Source organism: Typha angustifolia, chromosome 13 (genome assembly GCF_048772165.1).
Source record: "Typha angustifolia cultivar Huaian chromosome 13, ASM4877216v1, whole genome shotgun sequence".
Taxonomy (NCBI): domain Eukaryota; kingdom Viridiplantae; phylum Streptophyta; class Magnoliopsida; order Poales; family Typhaceae; genus Typha; species Typha angustifolia.
The window spans coordinates 14,495,198-14,516,131 of NC_133251.1; the positions used below are offsets into that span (position 1 = coordinate 14,495,198).

Genomic DNA, 20,934 nt, shown 5'->3' on the forward strand with positions numbered 1-20,934 from the left:
CTATAAATTAATGGAGAAAAAACTAAAATTTTCTTTTCTTTTCTTTTTCTCCCATATTCTCTTTATCCAAACAAACCTTGAAAGCGAAACCAGCAGTAGTAGTTAACATTGGGTAGTTCTTTTTTCTGAGTTTGTATCAGGTGACTGTTCTAACAGCATTCTAACTTAGGATAGTACTAGGAACAAATAAAAAAAGAAAAGAAAAGAAATCAAGAAGAAGGGGGGGAAACAAGGTGGTCGTTTTCCAAGTGTTTGATAGTAGAAGCATCTATTCCCTTCAGATTAGTACTAATTAATCTCACTCTTTGCTGCAAAGAAATGATCAGATTGTGGTGATGAGTGAATGATCTGGGTATGTAACAAGTGAATTATATCATGGATGTTGTAAGGTAGCTGTAAGTGAAGGGTACTACTACTACTACTACTACTACTAGTAGTTGTGGCCTGGAATTGTGTGGTGGCTGGAAGTGGTGGGTTTGAGGATAGCAGAGGATCACATGGGAATGCCCAAAGATTCCAACCTAAATTTCTCCATCTATGCAGCCGTACTGTTCCATGTGCTACCTCACACATCTGACTGCCCAAACAACTATGCCACCTAATTCTTCAGACCCTCCTTTTCTTTCTTGGGAATTGTGAAGGGGACATATGTCCACTCACCCATCACTCTATTCAGAACTTTCATCCCATAAATCTATCTAGTTTTTGAACCATATAGCCCGTAGCAAATAGTCAATATGAAAGACATAGAGATATATAAAATAGAATCTTTTTTTTTAAATAAAATAAAATAAAATAAAATAATGAGAATCTTGCTGACAAACAGAGTGAGCATTTTTATATTTAAAATCATTGAATCATTCACGGGGATTAGAAGTCGCCCAGCTACTTGTTTAAATAAATTTGAAACTCACTCGTTTGATTATATTTTGTTTTGGTTGCGAGTAGAATTACGTTGGTAAAAAGACTTATCGTTTGGATAAAGTGCCGAGACCAATAATTTATATGAAAGTAAAGATGTGTAGTCAAAAGATACCAAAATATATCAGGACTGTACTCCATGCATCGTGGGTCATTCTGCAGTACCTAAATAAACCTGTAATTATTAGATTATGATTACCAACAAAAGTCTATTTCTTGAATGAGATTAGGCTTCATGCCTATAACTTGTTGTGTGGAATAAACAACTTTGATCGACAAGCTTTATTTACAATAAAAACATAATGAAATATAAGCAGTAGGCTTGATACTGTGTTGTTCCACTTTATCACCTGACTATTAAACGTTTCTGTTGCTTCAACTCTTAGAATAGTAATAAGATTAGCTAGACTCCCAAGTTCTTTCCCACTTGGTAGCATAAAGGAAGAACAAGGCTGAGTGATCCCCTCACATGTAAGACCGCATGCGGGGCCTAACGATGGATTGAGCACCGTCGACGAAGATGGTAGTGCCGGTCATGTAACGGGACTCATTTCCGATCAAGTAGAGCACAGTGGAGGCGAGGTCGTTTTTTGGGTCGAGCCACCTCTTCAGTGGCATCATGTTGCCTGTAGACTTCTCTGCCTTCTCCCTCCCCACTGAGAGGGGATAATTGTCACCCAAGTGCAAGCCACGGGCAACCCCATTAACCCTAATCTTGTACTTACCAATTTCCATTGCTGAAAGCTGTAAATGCAATAGTTTAAGGTTGGAGAAGAGCGTAAGCATATAAAGGCAAAGGTAGTGAAATTTGAGTCAGGAATCATTACCATGAGATGCACGATCTTCCGCTTAATGGATGCATTAAAATGAAAATCAGAAGTAAATAAGCATGATTCAAGAGCAAATTTCTGATAGAAACCATTTTGAGCTACAAGTAATTTTTTCAATGCTCTGTTTCTGATCCTACCTAGACAGAAAGCCTTCACAAAATGTTCTACTAAAAGCATCTAGCTGTCAGAGAGATTCTTTTACTCTTATTAAGAATTTTAAGCCTGAGATGGGAAAAGAAGATAAAAGAATTGGTTCTTGATATAGAATTTGTCCCTACAAAGTTACCAATCTAGCAATTTGTTTTCCTTCACATCTCTCCCATTTAAACAGTAAAATGATCGCCTCAGTAAGCAACTCTTTTGAAATTAGTCATTGTAGTATGAATAGCTCACACCTATGACACAGATCAAATCTAAGAGTCAGTTTTTTGTAGCCTTACTTGCCAAGCAATATGAGGGATTGTTGAATTAACATGTTTAGCGATTATTCCTGCCGTACCACTTTATGTTACTAGACCTGGCGCAGGAACTGAATTAACTTGGCTTTCCTCAAACTTTTGACCAATATAATGAATTCATGGAGAAATATAAGATGCAAAGGGTACAAGGTGACTAGGCCAGAAGTTCCGTTACAAATGAATTTCAAGCCTAATATCTAAGATCAGTTTCAGAATGAACAACCTGCTGAAAAGGAGCTTAATTAAGTTGTCAACCTTATCCATAGCTCATTCCCTCCATAGTCCACACTAATAAGAAATTGAGAAATAACCAATTATGCTGAACGTAGTGGTAATCTTGTACATTATTAATAGTTCAATGTGTAGTTAAAAATACATTCTCCCTTTCCCTCAATCAATTATTTATCAAGTTACAGCACACAAACAGACTTCTATATGCTAATGCAAGACATATTTTCTATTACCTAATTAACAACTGAAGAGTGATAAGGTCTGCCATAAAGGAAATAGGTGTAGATATCCAGTTACAACAAGCTTACCCGAACCAACTGTTGAATAGCAGCCAAACTTAAGCCATATGCAGCAGCTCCAGGGTATAACCCTCTTTCGGCTCCTATGATCTGGGTCAAGAATATGACAGACCCTCCTGATTTGAAATCCCGCACTCGCTTAGCGAAAGCCTTTAGAAGAAACCATGGTGCCGTCACATTAACTTTTATTGTCTTTTTATACTCTTGTTCACTTATATCAAGACAATCTTGCATCATCCCTGCTCAAATATTTCAACCATGAGGAAAGTATACAAGTTATAAACATTGAGACAAACCTCAATGATGCCAAACGAATTACCTTGTCGACATGTATTGCAAATAGTCAAAAACTTTCAACATGGACATCTTACAACGTACTAACTAGTCTGCACTTTCTACTTTGCAGATAGATGCTATGTTAGGATATAGAGATACTATCATGATCATCTTCATCTTCATCAATATTTCTATAACATCTGCTCTTAAGAATAAGAGTAAGGCAATAACTATTTAAAGTTGATACGGCACTTCTGGTTCTCCAAACAACTTTTTCAACAAATGAAAATTCACATTGCAAGCTTGCTCAAGCAACTCAGCCAGCTAGATGGTAAAATAATCTATTTTGTTGGTTGCAGGTCAGGTTCCTTTTATGAAGGATCAGCATCTCTTCAAACATTCCTTAGACATTCATTGGCAGTATCAGCACAAACAAGTCAGCATGCCACAAAAAAGGAATCCATTAGAGATGAGAAATGATCCTATTACATGGCTGGCACATGCCCATCATGCTAACTACCAATTGGTGCACCGCATACCTTAATGTTGTGGCTACTAAGTCTATTCAAGATAAGATAACAGATTTAAACTTAACCCATCTGATTTCATAATGTCAGATATCCAATTCCTCTTCAATATGGTGAATCACACTCTAACAACGGGCACTATGTCGATGCAAGTGATACTTATTCTAGGCACTTAAGTGTGGAATGCTAGTATACAGATTTCTATAAGAGTATTTCTTGTATTGCAGCAATGCCTGTTACATTCCAACAAAATACTGCAGAAGATCCCTCAAAACAAATCATGAGGGATATGAAGCTTGAAGCAAGACTATGACATGAGACAATCATAATAAACTAAAATATCTTATTTGAGCTAATAGGTTGCACAAGCCAAACAGCAACTAGAAAGGTAAACTACTCTTCTTGTCAATAGCGTTTATGGAAGTCCCTATATTGCTACTCTCAGGTCAATAATCAGGTTCTGAAGTCTTAAGGGTTGTTGTCAAAACCAGCTGCATATTGTTGGAAAATTACTCAGATGACCTTAAAGGCAAAATAGAGAAATAGAATTTTCATTATTCATATGATCTCGATTATGCACAGCCAGAAGGGTTAAAATTAGATACCAGTTTTTAAGCTTTCTACCTCCTAGTGTCTGAAAAGGATGAGAAACAAAATGGAGCTTCTGATTAGTATATGAACTATGAAAGCAGTTTCTGACTCTAGGAAGCCTGATGATAAATAATCAAGGTTTGATGCACTAATTAGAATAAGTTTAGCATTCTGTCCTTATAAATTAACTAATAAACCTAGAGGAAAATTCTATATTTACTACATTTCCAGTATCTTAGTCCAAAACTCTACCAAGTAATAATTTGGACATGTTGCCACTTGTCTCCTTTTACATAAATTGTAACTATGAAACGACAAAATGTCATGGCACTAAAACACTTTTCATGTACTTGTTATTACAGATGCTTTTTTCCCTTTCTGGTTCTTTCCGCTCAAACCCATTAACAACTATAATGACTCAATATCTAAAAGAGATAGTCCTTAGAATTCAAGTTGAAAAGTCAGGAAGCAGTGCCTCAGCCAACATTGTCAGCTTCAGCACTAAGAAATCAATATGAACCTTGGGGCAAGCTAGGTGCTTCACAGATTTGGATCAAATTCAGCACACCATGAAAAGGTTACTTCACTCTTTTCAATCAACTTGCTAGGTAAAGCACTTCAACAAATTGACTATGCATCATTGGCCATAATGCACGTAAACCTGCAGCAGCACCTATGTACACCAGAACTATTTTGGTGAGTTTGTCATCGTAAGTGTGAGTGTGTAGCCACAGTATAGTACCTTAATCTGTAGCAGCTATACAGTTATGCCATGCACCAGATACATAATATATTCACGATGCTGCAATTTACACCTGGTGCACGATTTATACACAAGTACTGCCACCAACATATGAGTTTCTCTATATACCAGCATAGGATTGCAAACTCCCACAACTTGATCCGTAGGTAATCAGGGTTCAGGTGGATAATTATTGAGATCATTCAAATAGACCAATCTCAATTTGAATATAACCAGCTTACTGGTATATACAAGGGAAACGAATGAATGCACTTGATATCTATTTTTCCTGAATGAAAATGAAAATATTCTAGAAAAAGACAGAGGCACCATATATATATGTGTGTGTGTGTGTGTGTGTGTGTGTGTGTGTGTGTGTGTGTGTGTGTGTACCATACAGGAATCACACATACGTGTACATAAATGGAAATATTAGGGCTCTCTCATCCTCCAAAGACAATCCATTACTAACTAAAAATGTCTTAAGTTGTCCACTTTCTTTCTCCAACTAAATAAAGGAGATGGACTTCTTTGATTTCTCATTCTCCAAGGCATCCAATAGGAAAAGAGCAGTGAAGAATAGTTTTCTTTTCTTTATTTTTAAACATTTTCTGATCTTTCGGTTCACCAAGATCAACCCTGAGTATTAGCTTTATATCTGAATACCAGGCCTAATTTATCACACTTCTGACAGACCTTTAAATTCAAACAGATTTAAATAAATCATGTATACCCAGCCCCTATGGAGCACATTGTCCATTAGCTGCTGTATACTGCAGCGGATTGCCATCTCACATACATCTCCTTTACCGTTGCATGTCAATGCATACATAAGCAGTGGTATTGTTATGTACTCCTACCCTTGGATATCTGTACCTATTAATATATGTTGGAATCAGGATGCTAATAATCAAAGAATGAAAGTTTTCCATTTCAAAGTTCGATATTCCCTTAGGCACGAAAAAAATAGTATTTTTTCCAAGACTCGAAAATTCGATATCTAGATCGAAATCGATAGCTAGAAAAAATAATACGTATTGATCGTATTGGCTGAATCAGCCGTATTGGCCACCCATATCAAATCAGATTATGTTTTAAAATACATAAAATTCTAAAATATTATTTAAAAATATTGAAAAATTTCTAAAAAAAAATCCTCTGAAATAGTGCCCTTATGAGTGGGATCTTGTCCTGTGCAGTAAATAAAATTAATTATCTCTTAGCTAAAGCATCAATAATTAGATCATTTATCGATCCACTATCAACATTCAGCTGAGATTACATATTGGATTTGTCCTGCTGCTGTATTTTGCCAAGTTCTTGTACATGAAATGCTTCCTTGTTTATTATTGTGGCCATCTTTCAAGCAATGGATCAAAAAGCTTAATTTGATCTATTGGTAATGTGATACATAATTCCTATTTATTGGATTTGTCAATTGCAGGAGGATAACTTGTAAAGCCTCTTCTGATTTTATGCTCTATAAAGCTAAGAATTGTACAAGTTAACAGCTCTCAAGACAAAGAAATCTGAAAATACAGGTAATCTTTCTTATTAGCTAATCCCACATATAGTACTATAGAGGATATCAGTTATAGCAGTAATTTAATACTAACTTTGTTTATAGAGTAATTAAAAAATGATCCTCTACTACCTATGCACTAAATATAAACTTGAAAATTTGCTTACTTTTTTCCCATTGCACTACAAAATCCAATAGTTCTCAGCCTTCCAAAATAAACAGAACTTTTGTCACGATCAAGGATGCAGCATGTTTCCATGATTATCAAATACAATCATATCTAAAGCAAGACAATAACTAAAAAGTTTTAAACCACTAATAAATCACAAGGGTACGTAATAGCACATCTTTATCTACTTTTTTCCCGAAAAGAAAAACACAGTAAAGGGTTTTACCTTCATAGGCATAACAGTTAACAAATGCATCGAATGATTCTGCGAGCTTCCACGCTTTACCAACCGCCTCATCAAAAGCCACCTCCGCCTCTTCTTCGAAATCTAAGCCCACTACACTAATAAATCCAACTCGCTCCAAAGAATTCATGATCTCCTCTGCCATTCTTCTTAGGGCATTCTCATCGCCCATCAAAACTACCCTATGATTAAAATACCAACATAAAATTGTTAACAAAACAATCACAGCCACGCGAGAAATTAGAAAAATGCAATAGATGCAGCGAAAGAGGTGAATACCTGCATCCAGACTTAACCAGATGGTAAGCGAGGCCCTTTGAGATATCGTCGCCATTGGAGGTGAGCAGAACCTTCTTTGCAGAACTCGCCATCCTTGAATCCGATCGAATCGGTCCAATTCTGGAAGACCCAAAGAGAATTAATAGGTAACCTGGACGCGTAATAAAAGAACAAGTGGAGAACTCCCCACAGATCTCGCAATGAGAGAGAAAGAGAGGAGGAAAAAAGGAAATTGGCTAGTAACGACACCGCACTTGGTTGGTAATCTCGTATGGGAATCGAAGACGAAGACGAAGACGAAGACGATGACGACGACGACTGGAGTCTCTTATTCTAATTTATAATCGCAGAACACATTGAGAGTGACGCAGCGTGGGCTGTGAAGTACTTAAGATATGACGAACGGGATGACATAATTATTCTTCTTCTAGGGAAATTTTGCACCCTGTTTTAAAAACCCGCCCGCTGTTAAGTGAGTATTAATTTCAATTGGTTTCATCGAATTTAGATGGATTTCAGTATACGTTATAAAATTAATGATTTGAGGTTGAATTTGGATAATATTTATGTGATATTTTACATGACTAATTAGTTATTAAAATAAGGGTATATAAGATATTTTACATGACTAAATTTATTGATAAAAAAGTAAATATTTAAATATTTTCTTATTGCTTATCTTTATAACTGTTTCCTTAATGATAGGGATATTAACTTCTACAAATATATTATTATTATTATTTTTTATATAAAAATATGGTTAGTTAAAAGAGAGAAATAAAATATGACTAATTTATTCTTATAATTTAGAAAAGTGATCGACACTTCTAGTTAATTTTATTTAATATTATTCAATTTTAATCGTTCGATTAGATAGGAGAAATTAATAATTCTTATTTAATCATGTCCACTACAAATTGAGGAGTTCATTAAGGAAATGGTTGGTCGAGGAGAAGGGTGAAGTTCTATTCTCTTTGTGTACTAAGCAGCAACGATTAAGTAAAGCTACGAACTGGTGTGGTCACGACGGCGATGGTGGCGGAGTAGCCAAGTGGATCTCGTGTTTTTCTTCTGTTGGACAGGGCAGACTGAGAGACCGAAACTCCAAAAGGGATCGTAGATTGGTAGGGTTAGTGACTCAGTGTGGGTGCTAGTGAGGTGGTTGAGTGACAGCAAGTAGGTTTGCTGGGTTGAGTATTAACTTAGTTAATTATATTCTATAGTTAATTCCTACTTTATTCTAAACATTAAAATTAGATAATTTTATTTCACTCTTATTATATTCTAAATAGTAAAGTCATTTCGAAACGAAACTAATTTGTTCAAACATACACTTTGTGAGAGAAAATAGTGTTGGAATGCAACGTGACTGTAAAACTTATGTCAAAGTGTCACTATTCTATCTTTTCTTTATTAAGTGTATCACTCTATCTTATTGTAATATCTGAATATGCTTTTCCTATATAAACAAAGAATTAAGAAATATGTTACTTAACGCTCTAACTTTTGATAATAAAAAACTATTGATGTTCTAAGTTCCTGGATTATAACTTGTGTCTGCAAAATTTTGCTCAACAAATATACTAATCAGACCACCATCAACCCAGACCAAAAGTATTATTTCACTGATCTTTCTTTTTAATTTCTAATAATAGAAACAATAAAATTTAACCAGGGGTTCGTGTCCCCTATCCTCTAAAAAAAATTCTCAAGTAATAATATATTGAATCAGACCCAACAGCTATATACATCAACTAGTATCTTTACCAGCAGAAAATACCAAATCAAGCAAGTTTCGCGAGAGAGCAACTATGAAACAACTGTACAGATTTCGGTATGAAATTCTGAATCAACAAAAGAATACTTGCCATTCACAACTACCCTGAATGAACATACAAGACGTTTACAGAAACAATTTCTTTGCGTCAGTTGATATAGGTATCTCATAAATGAGTTGCCATAATCACTGATAAGCTTTGCAGGCATCTATAATAAATGTAGTAGCAGCTCCGCAAACAAGAGGGATGGGCACATGAAAGTTAATGAGGCTCAGGCAGGACCTGTCACATGATGACACATGAAGCACGTCTATTGGCATATGATTCTGTACATGGGTAAAAGTTCTTCTGGTATACACAATGTGCTTTGGAATTTTGGAAATGAAGTTATAGAAGGTGTACGGATGCTGATAGCGAGGCATCATGGACTTCCAGAAATCAGGTTGGGTATAGTAATCCGGCATCCATCAGTTTTTCTGGTTCGAGCACCATGATCTTTCTTTCCAACATTGGATGTGGAGAAGGCCCAAGAGAGTATTGAACTTAGAATGAGCGATCGTGATTATGTTATGGACTTCTCTGCACAATTTTGGCATTGAATAAGCAAATAGATCATAAGATTTCTACGATATCAGCAAAACTAATGACCAATAAAATTTCTGAGGGAAAATTATGATTGAAGTACTGTACATACTTATTCTCAGGTTGAAGAAAAAGACAATTAGGAAATACTTCAAATCTTCAGAAGGTTGTCTCATCTTAAATGATATATGTTTAATCAGAACAATTGCAAATAGTAATACCATAGAACTCTTCACTCTAACTGTTCTAGAATTTTAAGCGATGTAGTGCATTATTAGTGGACTGTACATCTCATAATTAGATCTCAGGTATAAAGCATCAACAACTACATATAGATAATCAGATACTAGACCAAAGACAATCCAATGAGCAGGCAGAAGGATTTCTCTAATTTTATTTCAGTGCTGCGTAACTTTCAAAGAGATATAGAGGAAGAAAAACTAGTAGGAAAAGAGTAGAAGAAAGAAAATAGTGCTATGTAACATTCAAAAAAATGTAGTACTAAATGCTAATATTCAACAGGTAGATACAGTTTATACCAGAAAACTCTTTATATTAATTGTTCTAGAAAATAGAAATAGCAAAAGAATCTTGACACTTGGTGTAAACACCGCTATTGGAACTTTAATCTTCTAGTGCAATCTCATTATCAACTCTTACTCAGTAATTGTGAGTTAAAACCTTGGATGGTCTCATGATGACACCTTTCTCTGATGAGGACTATGATTGATTAATGGATCTTTAAGATGGTCATTTTCGACTGTTATTTGACTAGATCTTCAACATAGAGGTAATCAACAATTTATGATTCCTCTTTTCAATTCTCAAGAAAGAATCCACTTGTTTATTTTGTACAAAAAAACGTTTAACACTGTACAGGAAGATAAATTAACATCGTACCGGAGATCGTGAAGTTTTCTTCACTGCTATAAGTTTTAGATTCAACATGGTCTTGAAGTTCATCAGAACCTAAACGCTGTAAACAAAATGAGAGCCAAGCATGCAAGATCAGTATCCAAATACAATATATTATCGACTTCTAATGATTAATTATCAACATCATAAATCATTAGAAGTGTGTAAGCATGATAGTAAAACAGTACCGCCAGCAAATTTAAAATCAGGATTGTCAAAACTTGAAAAAAGCAGATATAATTTATTGCTTAACAGAGGCAACAGAAGAAAATCAAGACAAGAACAAGAAGATTAGGACAATTTATAAATGACAAATCTCTAACACATGGAAGCAGGAATAAAATGTTTCAGCAAATTGCCAACAAGAACAATAAAATTTATCAGCTGAAGCGACCTGTTTAGAAGATCTGATACAGTATAGGACTACAAACATGAAGATTAGGAAATAATAAGTTACCATCCGTTTGCTTATATATGGTTGCATCTGGAATGATAATTCAGGACAATTGCTATTCTCATGGAGCTCATTTTTCTCTTTCTCAAACTCTTTCCTTGATTCTTTTCTAGTGCCTGATTGCCAAACTCGGCCAAAATTTGGAAGCCAATTAGCATCACAATTTTTTGTCACAATCTCTCCTCTCTTTTCCATCTCAAGTTCAGCTCGCCTTTTTTCTGCCCATGCAGCTCCCACACGTTTGGGATTTAATTTTCTTGACTTCCCTTTCTGAGCCGAGGAAAGGTGTGATATATTCTTAGATAAACTTCTAACATTTTCTTCATTTGCTTCTAACCATGGAGGGGGAGCACCAGTATGCACATTCGCTCTCAAGCCATCAGAGGGCAATGATATTGAAGTCAAATTCTTCACAACTAAAAACGGTAAATACAAAAAACAAAATTCCTTTGTCAAATGCAACTGGGACGCTGGAAGGAAGCTAACTATGATAAGTAAATTTGGAAGCTAAAGGAGTACTCTACCCCCATTGTAGTCCCTTCCAGAATCACTTCTTTGATCCTGCAAAACAAACATTAAAAAGCTTGCTGCATTGAGGACTCATCAGCTATTCAGAAGTACCCTTTCAAACAAAACGAGCATCAACAATGTGACAAAAAAGACAGAATGATGCCCATCAAAGTGCCACTTTAAATACTATGCATAGAATGTATCCTCTTATATTATCTCCGTAAAAGAATTTTTCCTCACAAAGACTATAAATATTATATTGCTGAGCTCCTAGAAATTTGAATATTTCCTTCACAGTCCTAATTTTTATACATTAAGAGCCACTATCTTATGTTGAACATTTTCAACCACTTGTAACTTCTGGTTCTGGAGATATGTATCTCGCAGACAAAACAAATAGAATTACATTAATGGCTAATGCACATATTCTCAAAAGAGCAATTGAACCAAGAGAAGGCCAATTCTGTCACAATTCTTAGGGGTGTTGTCCACTTGATCTTTGAGAAAGAAAAGCCAAAATCAAATGATAACCAAATAAAGAACAATTTCTGCAAACCAAAAGATATTACCATTCCATTACTTAATGACAAACGAGTCAACACTTTCCGATTATCGTGACAACTAGCAGATCGACAACCTGAATAAGTTAGAGAACATAGGAAAAGATTATCATAAAAATTACCTACTTGACCAAATCATCAGCATGAGAAACATAGATAGCTTACACTTACCATTGAAATGCTCAGAATTACTTTGTGAAACATGTGTATTCTGAAGATCTTTATATTCTTGTATGCCAGTTCTGAAAGGAGAACAAAAGGGAACCCATCCAGCAGTAAAAGTTCCACTAAACTCTGAATGGGTAACCCAGTGCTCCTCATTTGTAGGACTTTGTAAAGGCATAACACTATCAGAAACATTTAAACTAAAAGACTGCATATAAGTTTCAGCATAATTATCCATATTGTTAGTGGTAAGTTCAGTTTGGATATCTTTTGATGGCCCAACGGACGGTCCTATGGATCCTTCACCAGAAGACCGACCTGCACTCTTCAGTGACTCACACCCTTTCTCCCACTGAAATTCAGCATTAGCAAGTCACATTAATATTGGCATCCAACACATAAGAAATTAAAGATGTTCAATTTACCAAACTTGTATATAAAACCTAGATATTTAATATTTCTTACAACATAGAACAGTGATTTATTTACTGATTATAAAAAGTCTGTATCAGCATGCCTTTTTTTTGTTTAAAAAAAAACGAAACTCCCAAAATATTGCAATAATATCTAACAAGGAAAAGAGACACTTCATCAGCAAAAGTGTTTGTTATTCTTTCAAGAAGTATCATGATTAACAATAACTTTCATTGAAAATAAAATGAACAATCTATATTAAAATTCTTCTCCTAATAAAATGCCAACAAGTCTAAGCAAATACATGCACACAATCCATAAAAACTGCAGCATTCAAGACGCAAAGCTATAACAATGTATTCGACTAGCATTAATTATTATAGCTAGCATCTTCCTCAAATATTTTAGAGATCAGAATCCTAAAGCAGTTCTTTCTAGTAAACGCTAGCTTCTAGAATCAGGCAATCACCTTGAGGAGATCAGCCTCGGAGAACCCAAAGGATTCGGCCCGATCCATCCCTCCCCCGTGCTTCCATATGAAATCCCTCACGTTCTTCATATGTTCCGCGCTCGCCAAATGATAGATCGCGGTGCTACTGCAAACAAGAAGCAGAAACCACCAGATTAGCCCTTACAAACCTCCGAAATCGCCTAAACCCTAGAGATTTACCATGCGAAGGAGCTGCCGATCTCTTGGAGGTCGAGGGCACAGAAGGGGCACCAGAGGCGGTTACGATGGGAGTGCTCGGGGCGGAGAAGGGAAGGGTTGCGGAGGAAGAAGCGGAGGTCGGAGAGCTTCTTGTGGAAGCGGGAGAGGAGGGAGGAGAGGGCGCGTAGATGGGAGGAAGAGTACTTGTGGCGGCGGCCTTGGTCGTGGTTTATCTTGCATACCTCGCAGAAGGAGAAGCTGCCAGAGGACGATGGCTGCTTCTTCTCCTCCGACTTCGCAGACTCCATGGTTGCCGGGTTGAGTCAATCTGAACCGATCCTAACAATATGGGTTTGGTCAGCCGCTATAATTTGAAAAGAGTTGAAACTTAAACCTCATCTAATACGATTTGGGCTCGGGCGCGCTCGGCGTAGCGGTTCGCGGTCTACCCACGTACTTGTAATTAGTGACTCCCTCAGTTGTTCGCTCGCCCCGCCCTAATTTCCCAACAGCCATCGGCCCGCCTCCTCCTCCTCCTTATCCACCGTCGGCCCGCCTCCTCCTCAAGCCACCGCCTCGTCCTCGCCCTCGTCATCGTCATCCTCCACCATCGGGAAGCCTCCTCCTCCTCCAATCAGCCTCCTCCGTCGGGACCCTCAAACCTCCTCCTCCGCCGGCAAACCTCATCCAGTCATCCTCCGTCAGCAAGAGGTTTTTTGAAGCATTAAATAATATTATTGTTTTACATCTTAATGTGCTCACTGATTTGTAACATTATTGTAGCTAATCATTTATTTAGATCATTATGTAAACTCATGTGAGAAAGGAGCATGCTCTCAAGAATCCTTGAGATAAAAATTGAATATGGTTGTAGTTTTCGGTTTCAGTTAAACATTGGTGAGCAATCAAGTTCTTGGAGAGTGAAGAATTGATATCTAGCACTATTTTTCATTGAACCATACTTAGTCTGGGAGATGATTTGAGTGTGTTATTAGACCATAGCATCTATTAATTAATATATGTTTCTTGAAAAGGGTCTTAGAGTGTCTTAACAAACTGACATCAATAGCTGTAGGGAAACAAGTCAGCTATTTATCTCACTAGTTTCTTCTTTCTAAATTTTCTGTGCCTTTTATAATTCTGAAAGATTGGAACGTTATTGAAAAGCCTTAACCCCTTACATACTTCTATGGAAACAGTATACACACTGATTGCAATATGAAATGATAGGCTTAAAGATTTAATCTTTATGCTTATTTCAAACTGACATTATTTTGTTTAATCTGAATAACAGATTAGAAGGTCGATAGGGAAAACTATTATGAGGCAACATTAGAATGTCTACTTTTACTACATAGAAGTGCTTTCAAGTTCTTTCAATCTAGCCCTCTCATTTTCTCTTTTAAACACTTACACTAATTTTAATTTTTTAGATATTTCTCAGAAAGTTAAGCTTTTCATTAGGAGTTTATGACTATATTTTATTTGCTTGGTAAATATGTCTTTTTCTTTATTGTTGCATGTGAAGACTTGTGTTTCAAATGGCAATTTTCTAATTTTGTATTTGGTCTGTCCATCTCGGATAACTTGGTCTTCTACTTTTTTGTATTAAATTAAATATTGCAACCCCTGCAATACTTCTCAATATAAAACCACATCACAATAATCCAGTTTGTGCAAAAGCATGTGTTTATGTGCGTCTCTGTGTGCCTATACAAGTCAACTCGGTGACTCGGTTAAATTTTATAAGGTTTTAGCTCTCCACTCTGGGAGAAACGCATCCATGGAAGACCATGAGGAGTGGTCATCAGACTCCGAGGTGGGTGATGCCTTGGATTGGTTGGATGCGAGGGAAGGCCTTGATGGTGATGCTTTGTCCGCCACCTTCTCCACTGCAGCAGCACGGCGCCCCAATGCGCACGGCGGTGTGTTATCTCGACCCCTCCAGCCCCTTTCAAATCGTAACCAGAAGTACACGTCTCATATTCGTGCCAATCCATTAGAGGTGATCTTCCTCTTGCTTGCTCTCTCTAGAGTTTCATTTGCTTCATTTGTACGCTTTATTTGTGGAAAATCCAAAACTTTTATATGAGCTACCTCGTGATTCTAACTATGAGGGTTCCATTTTGCTTGCAGGAGTGGGAAGGGAGATTGAATGTGGGAATGTCGAATTCCGTGACAACTGCAATACGTGATAGTGTTCGAGAGATGTCCATCGGGAGGACGAGGCATTCAGAGAAAGCAGATCGGGCAACAGTCGAGCAGGTTTTGTGATCTTCTATCTTTTTTCCATCTTTGGTGGTGCTGTAATTGGCAGAACATGGTTGAAAAGTATTTAGATTTCTTCCGGTCATGGTTATTATTTAACTTGTATGTTTTGTTGCAAATATTTTGTTGATCGCAGAACAGGATGCAAGTGCTCTCAATTAAGCATCTCATTGCTCTCTCTCTCTCTCTCTCTCTCTCTCTCTCTCTCTCTCTCTCTCTCTCTATATATATATATATATATATTGTGCATTTGAGGACTTTGATTATTATTTAGCTTTTATGATTGAAGCTAGGTATTTGCAAGTTATGTTACTTTTCATTTTGCTTGTGCTGTTGATAGGAAGTAAATTTAACCAGTCTTCAAGATTCGAAGTTATGCAAGGGAACAAATTTTTAGCATGTGTGGTTATTAGCTGCCTTTTGACAACCAAATTTACTCTTTCTAATATTGTCTCTTATATAATATTCTTCATGATGGGAATGCTGAAATGATCCCTCCATCAATAGTTCTACTTATCATTTTGTCACACACACAAAAAAAATCTACTTATTATTTGATGTCTAGTATTAACCTTGTGGAGTGTGCTCCTCTTTTATCTTCAATTCCAGCCTTAAATTTGACCTAGGCCAGCCATGAGTTGAACTGCTCTCTTTTTTAATTATCTCTGACATGGAATCCTAGTGTGGAACACCTAGTCACTCACAATTATTCTAATAATCAAGTCAAGTTATTCTGAACTTTGGTTCATATTTGGGGGTTTACATGTCTGGCACAATTATAAGGAAATCTTAATATGTTGCAGGCAATTGACCCCAGAACTCGGATGGTTTTGTTCAAAATGCTTAATCGTGGTGTTTTTAATGACATAAATGGTTGCATTTCTACTGGGAAAGAGGTATCCTTTTGTTTTTCTGCACTTAGTAAAACCTAAATTTTTCCTTCTACCTTGATAGTTTTTTTTTTTCTTTCTTTCATTTGTTCTCGCATCTCACTAATTTTCTGAACTCCATTTGTAAAGAAATAAAGAGATGTTGATAGAGATATGTTATCAATTTCTAGAAGAGATGGCAACTTATATTACTATATTAGTTTGTTAGCCTGATAAGCACACAATCATGTTTCCAGTTTAGTCTAGTTATAGGATTGATAAGATGAGTTAATTCTGTCTGCACAGGCTAATGTTTATCATGCAACAAAATCTGATGGCCAGGAATTAGCAATCAAAGTGTACAAAACTTCTGTTCTTGTTTTCAAGTAAGTATTATGTTACTGTACTATATTCAAAGCTTGGACAAAAACTTGTTCTTAAGTATGGTGTGAGAGAATATTGTTTTGAATTATGTTGTACGGAGACATCTTTGTAGATGTATCTAATTATAGTACTCTCGGCCAGACAGACGTGAGATGCCTTTCCTTGGCCTTACAGGACTTAGTGGAGCCTTAGAATTATTGTCTTTTTAGCTAGAATTCTGCAGTTTAGTAAAGTTATATGCCCTCATATATAAGTAAACATTGACCTTCCGAATTTCTTCCAATTTAATTTATTATAGTTTCTACTTCTTGTTTTGTTGTATTTATGACTTCCAACTTCTAAGTTTTTTAAGTATGCCTCACTAGATGCACCTACCTAATTCATTTGCATTATGTGGTCTGCTCACCGCTTCTATAAGGATAGAAGGTTTATAACTTTTAAGTATTGAGTAGTTACTTTCTTTTGTTATCTTACGTGCATTCATGACCCTTCATTCTATTTTTCCCTTTCGGCTTTGCTTATATTCAATCACCTTTCACAAGTTACTTTTTTCAATAGCTACCGAATATCTATTAGTCATCTTGGTTTAGCTATGCATGTCTACTGTTAACTTTATTAGAGTGGAACTTCTAATAATGCCTTCTCACAAAGTGAGTAATAACCATTTGTTACCTTGTTTCAGGGATAGAGACCGATATGTACAAGGAGATTATCGTTTCAGACATGGCTATTGCAAGCACAATCCTCGGAAAATGGTAAAAACATGGGCAGAGAAAGAAATGAGAAACCTTTTGCGGTGAGAGAAAGTTCTCTTGGTATATGATTTTATGCTTTCGTTTTTTGTTTCTTAAGCATATTGATTGTCAGGGATTTTGTCTATTGTTCATGAGTGACATTCTCAAGCAGTACTGATTTATCCGTAGGTCATCTAGCATTTGACACAACAGGGTATTCTCTCCTAGTTAGAGCAGAACACAAAATCACTTGTGTTGCATTTTTCTATAAGTTGTAGATGTAGATATCCTGAAGTAGAAGAAGGTGATATTTGTCTCTACTTTCTTTTAAAGATGATATCATCATTTTTATTTTATTTCTCTTATTTCATTATTATTCTTTTCTTTTCAAACTTGTTATGCAATTAATGAGCGTGGTTCTACCCCCCAGAAAAGTATATAGGGGTGAAGGAGAAAATGATAATAGTATATTTGTAAGACGTTATCTATGGTTAACTTTGTCTCCTCATTTTAGTTTCCAAGGCAATCTCTTCTAGGATTAGCTTCACTTCTCTTTTTAGGTGTTATTTTTCAACCAGTCTCATATTTTGGGAGAAGGCTTGATGGTAAGGGATGTCTAGATCTGGTGGATTCTTCTTGTATTTTATTGTCAAAATGGGATTTGTTGATTCATCATTTCCACTGCCACAGTGATGCCCATTTACATAAAAAATGTTCTCTCATATTAGAAGGAATTCTCTATTGCCTTGTCTCATTAGTAACTATGGAGTATACAAAACTTGTTTTGTTACTTAAATATCTAGAAACAGTGTATTTAATTAATTCTTATAGACAAGTTATCTACTGAACTTCTTCATTGTTCTACTCATGATTCTTTCTTTGCTTGCAGAGTAAAAGCTTCTGGGATTAGGTGTCCAATGCCGTTGCTCTTAAGGCTTCATGTTCTGGTCATGGAATTTATAGGTACTTGTTTGTTCTAGGTATCTGAGATGTGAAGGTTTAGTTGCACAATTATGGTTTTTGTTCGGAGTTTCTTTTTTTCTTATAAATGTTACATGTACTTCAACAGTGTTGTCTAATTATTCTTTGTTTTTCTTGGACATGGTATGTGGAATTAGAGACTAAGTTTACAGGGAATTCTCTTTAGCTTAGTTAGACTTATTTATGGTTCTTATTTCAGGAAAAGCAGGGTGGGCTGCTCCTCGCCTTAAGGATGCTGCTCTATCAGAAGACAAGTTGCGTGAATGTTATGTGGAGGTACAGTCAAACTTCTCTACTATCAGCGTACTTGGTTGTAGCCGGCAACTACTGAGTTGGAGGTGAAACTCTTTTATAGACTTAGCAGAGTTAGTAATAGAGAGATAAGGGAGGTAGATGGTTTTTAAGGTATAAATTAGATGGATGATAGGGTCTAAAAGACTGAATTAGAACACAATCAAGCCTAACAAGCTGTTTTTTAATTGAGGGGTGGCTTCAAAGTCCACATCCCCCTCAATTGCCCTCGGATCAAATCATTAATTGAATAATAATATCATGCAGCAACCCAGAAATCAGGTCTCTCTTTTTTTTCCCTACTGTCATATGCATGAAGCATCAAATTTAGACAAACTAGTATCTGGCTTTCTTGATTTTTTTATTCTCTTCATGCTGGTAAATTTTGTATGGTTGGCTATGAATAATATTTGATTATCCAAATTGTTATGCTTCCTTACCTCGTAATTTTCTGCAATGTCCACAAATCTTACATGATTGTAATTGTCCCTTCTTAGATTATTACAACAATGCGAACCTTATACCAAAAGTGCAAGTTGGTACATGGTGATTTGAGTGAATACAACATACTTTATTTTGAGGTGAGCTATTAACTTTATTTGTATACGAAGTATTATTCTTCTTGCATGACAAGCAAATCTCATGTGTTTTACCTTCTTCTTGTTGCACTGCAGGGTCACTTATACATCATTGATGTTTCTCAATCTGTGGACCTTGATCACCCATCTGCACTAGATTTCCTAAAGGAAGACTGCTTGCATGTTACTGTAAGTAGATTTTCTTGTCATGGTCAACTAAATTCTTATTTACTTAAGTTACAACTGTTGGCACATGCTGCGTGCAGGATTTCTTTAAAAAGCATGGGGTTGCTGTAATGACTGTTAAGGAATTATTTGATTTTGTTATTGATCTGTCTATTGCTGATGAAGATGTCGATGATTATCTAGAAAAGGTAGCTATTTGTGCAGCGCACATCCAATTGCCTCTTCATATTGCTTTCTCTATCATGCTTTTGTTATCTTCAGACTTTTGGTCTCTTCTATTTTTATGCTTTCCGCCGAAACATTCTCATACAAGATCATTGAATTACTTCAGGTGCAGCAAAAAGTTTTGGATAGAGGAGATACAGTTGACAATGATGATGAAATTGCACCAACTGTTTTTGTCCAGGTAAAAATATGAAATCATGCAGCAGAGTTAGTTACTCAGCTTCTTTTTCATTCATCAGATGTACATTCATAAGTAAAAAAATGGAATATTTTATTCGGCGTTTGGTCATTACTCATTGCCAGTGGATCTGCTCCATTGTGATTCTGAGAAATATGATACATTATGGAAAATCAAATAGTATTTACCTGCTATAAGGACTTATACACTTGATAATTTAATCGTGCAAGTGTGCTAACCCTTGATGTGTTGCTGTTTTTTTGTGTTTGATCATGTTATGCACGGTTTACTCTTGAAGACAGTGGACTATATAAAGCAATGTGAGTCGGATCTTGTTCAGATGGCAATGCTTTCACGCCCTTCATTCGCCTATGAGCCAACTGCAGATAAAATATATGACCAGCCTCTGTTAGGATTTATACGTACTAGAACTGAAGGCTCTGAACAGCAGGAGGAAGTAGCAATACAATCAAATCTGCAGAATAAGTGTTCTTTGGTGGATAAAACTGACACTGACACAGACACAGACACAGACACAGACACAGAGGACGATGAATCTTCTGCCGACACTGATGAAGAAGGTTCAGGCTACAAGGTTGAGCCCAAGCTGGATCCTGAAGAAAAAAGAGCAGCTCGGAAAGAGAATAAGAAGAAAGTAAAAGAAGAAAAAAGAGAGTCTCGCAAGACTAAAATCCCAAAGGCTGAGAAGAAAAAGAGGAAAAAACTGGCAAAAGCCAAGTGTAAGAGGTAGTAGCTTTCTTTTACTGTCCGCAAGGAAGATTTTGTAATGTTAAAATAAATTTCAAGTGGGAATTGTTGCTTTATGCTTTGAGGCCCTTTATGTGAAATTCTTGTTAACTAGTGTTAGTCTCTTGTTAGCGTCTGGGGTCTACCTGATGTGTGGCCGTGTGGGATATGTTAAAAAAGGAATAGTATTTTCCATAATTGGGTTGTATCCTGTCACGCTAAGCATTTCTAATTTCATCCTATAACTTGTAATAGAGCTCTTTGGATCATTCACCTAGTTAAAAGAAATTTGAGAAATGAATAATTTTCCAGAAAATCATTGATAATTTCAGTTTACTACGTGGATTTCAGCATCCTACAAATGGGACCCCGTTGAA

At 36.2% G+C, this 20,934-nt stretch overlaps 3 protein-coding genes across 6 annotated transcripts; 1 reads left to right on the forward strand and 2 right to left on the reverse strand.

Moving 5' to 3' along the window:
- Positions 1-1,075: 1,075 nt before the first annotated feature.
- On the reverse strand, positions 1,076-7,483 carry LOC140773200 (uncharacterized). Of its 2 annotated transcripts, XM_073115648.1 has the most exons (5): positions 7,344-7,483; positions 7,090-7,209; positions 6,793-6,992; positions 2,749-2,978; positions 1,076-1,665 (listed from the first exon to the last, which is right to left on the reverse strand). In XM_073115648.1, exons 2-5 carry the CDS (start codon positions 7,179-7,181, stop codon positions 1,387-1,389), a joined length of 801 nt encoding a protein of 266 aa, XP_072971749.1. In that variant the 5' UTR covers positions 7,182-7,209; positions 7,344-7,483; the 3' UTR covers positions 1,076-1,386. The 2 variants fall into 2 exon arrangements, with proteins under 2 accessions (XP_072971749.1, XP_072971748.1); XM_073115647.1 differs by lacking the exon at positions 7,344-7,483 and having other exon boundaries at positions 7,090-7,330.
- Positions 7,484-8,835: 1,352 nt separating this feature from the next.
- Positions 8,836-13,506, reverse strand: LOC140773199 (TITAN-like protein). 3 transcript variants are annotated; one of them, XM_073115645.1, is made up of 8 exons: positions 13,138-13,495; positions 12,937-13,063; positions 12,060-12,405; positions 11,898-11,965; positions 11,343-11,379; positions 10,822-11,234; positions 10,350-10,425; positions 8,836-9,446 (listed from the first exon to the last, which is right to left on the reverse strand). In XM_073115645.1, exons 1-8 carry the CDS (start codon positions 13,422-13,424, stop codon positions 9,430-9,432), a joined length of 1,371 nt encoding a protein of 456 aa, XP_072971746.1. In that variant the 5' UTR covers positions 13,425-13,495; the 3' UTR covers positions 8,836-9,429. The 3 variants fall into 3 exon arrangements, with proteins under 3 accessions (XP_072971746.1, XP_072971747.1, XP_072971745.1); XM_073115646.1 differs by lacking the exon at positions 10,350-10,425 and having other exon boundaries at positions 13,138-13,499; XM_073115644.1 differs by lacking the exons at positions 8,836-9,446; positions 10,350-10,425 and having other exon boundaries at positions 10,432-11,234; positions 13,138-13,506.
- Positions 13,507-13,605: 99 nt separating this feature from the next.
- LOC140773198 (uncharacterized) lies at positions 13,606-20,668 on the forward strand. The gene is made up of 13 exons (XM_073115643.1): positions 13,606-13,827; positions 14,867-15,121; positions 15,253-15,381; positions 16,188-16,280; positions 16,560-16,639; positions 17,320-17,433; positions 18,261-18,334; positions 18,552-18,628; positions 19,141-19,224; positions 19,318-19,410; positions 19,488-19,595; positions 19,739-19,813; positions 20,109-20,668. Exons 2-13 carry the CDS (start codon positions 14,900-14,902, stop codon positions 20,559-20,561), a joined length of 1,602 nt encoding a protein of 533 aa, XP_072971744.1. The 5' UTR covers positions 13,606-13,827; positions 14,867-14,899; the 3' UTR covers positions 20,562-20,668.
- The last annotated feature ends 266 nt before the right edge of the window (positions 20,669-20,934 follow it).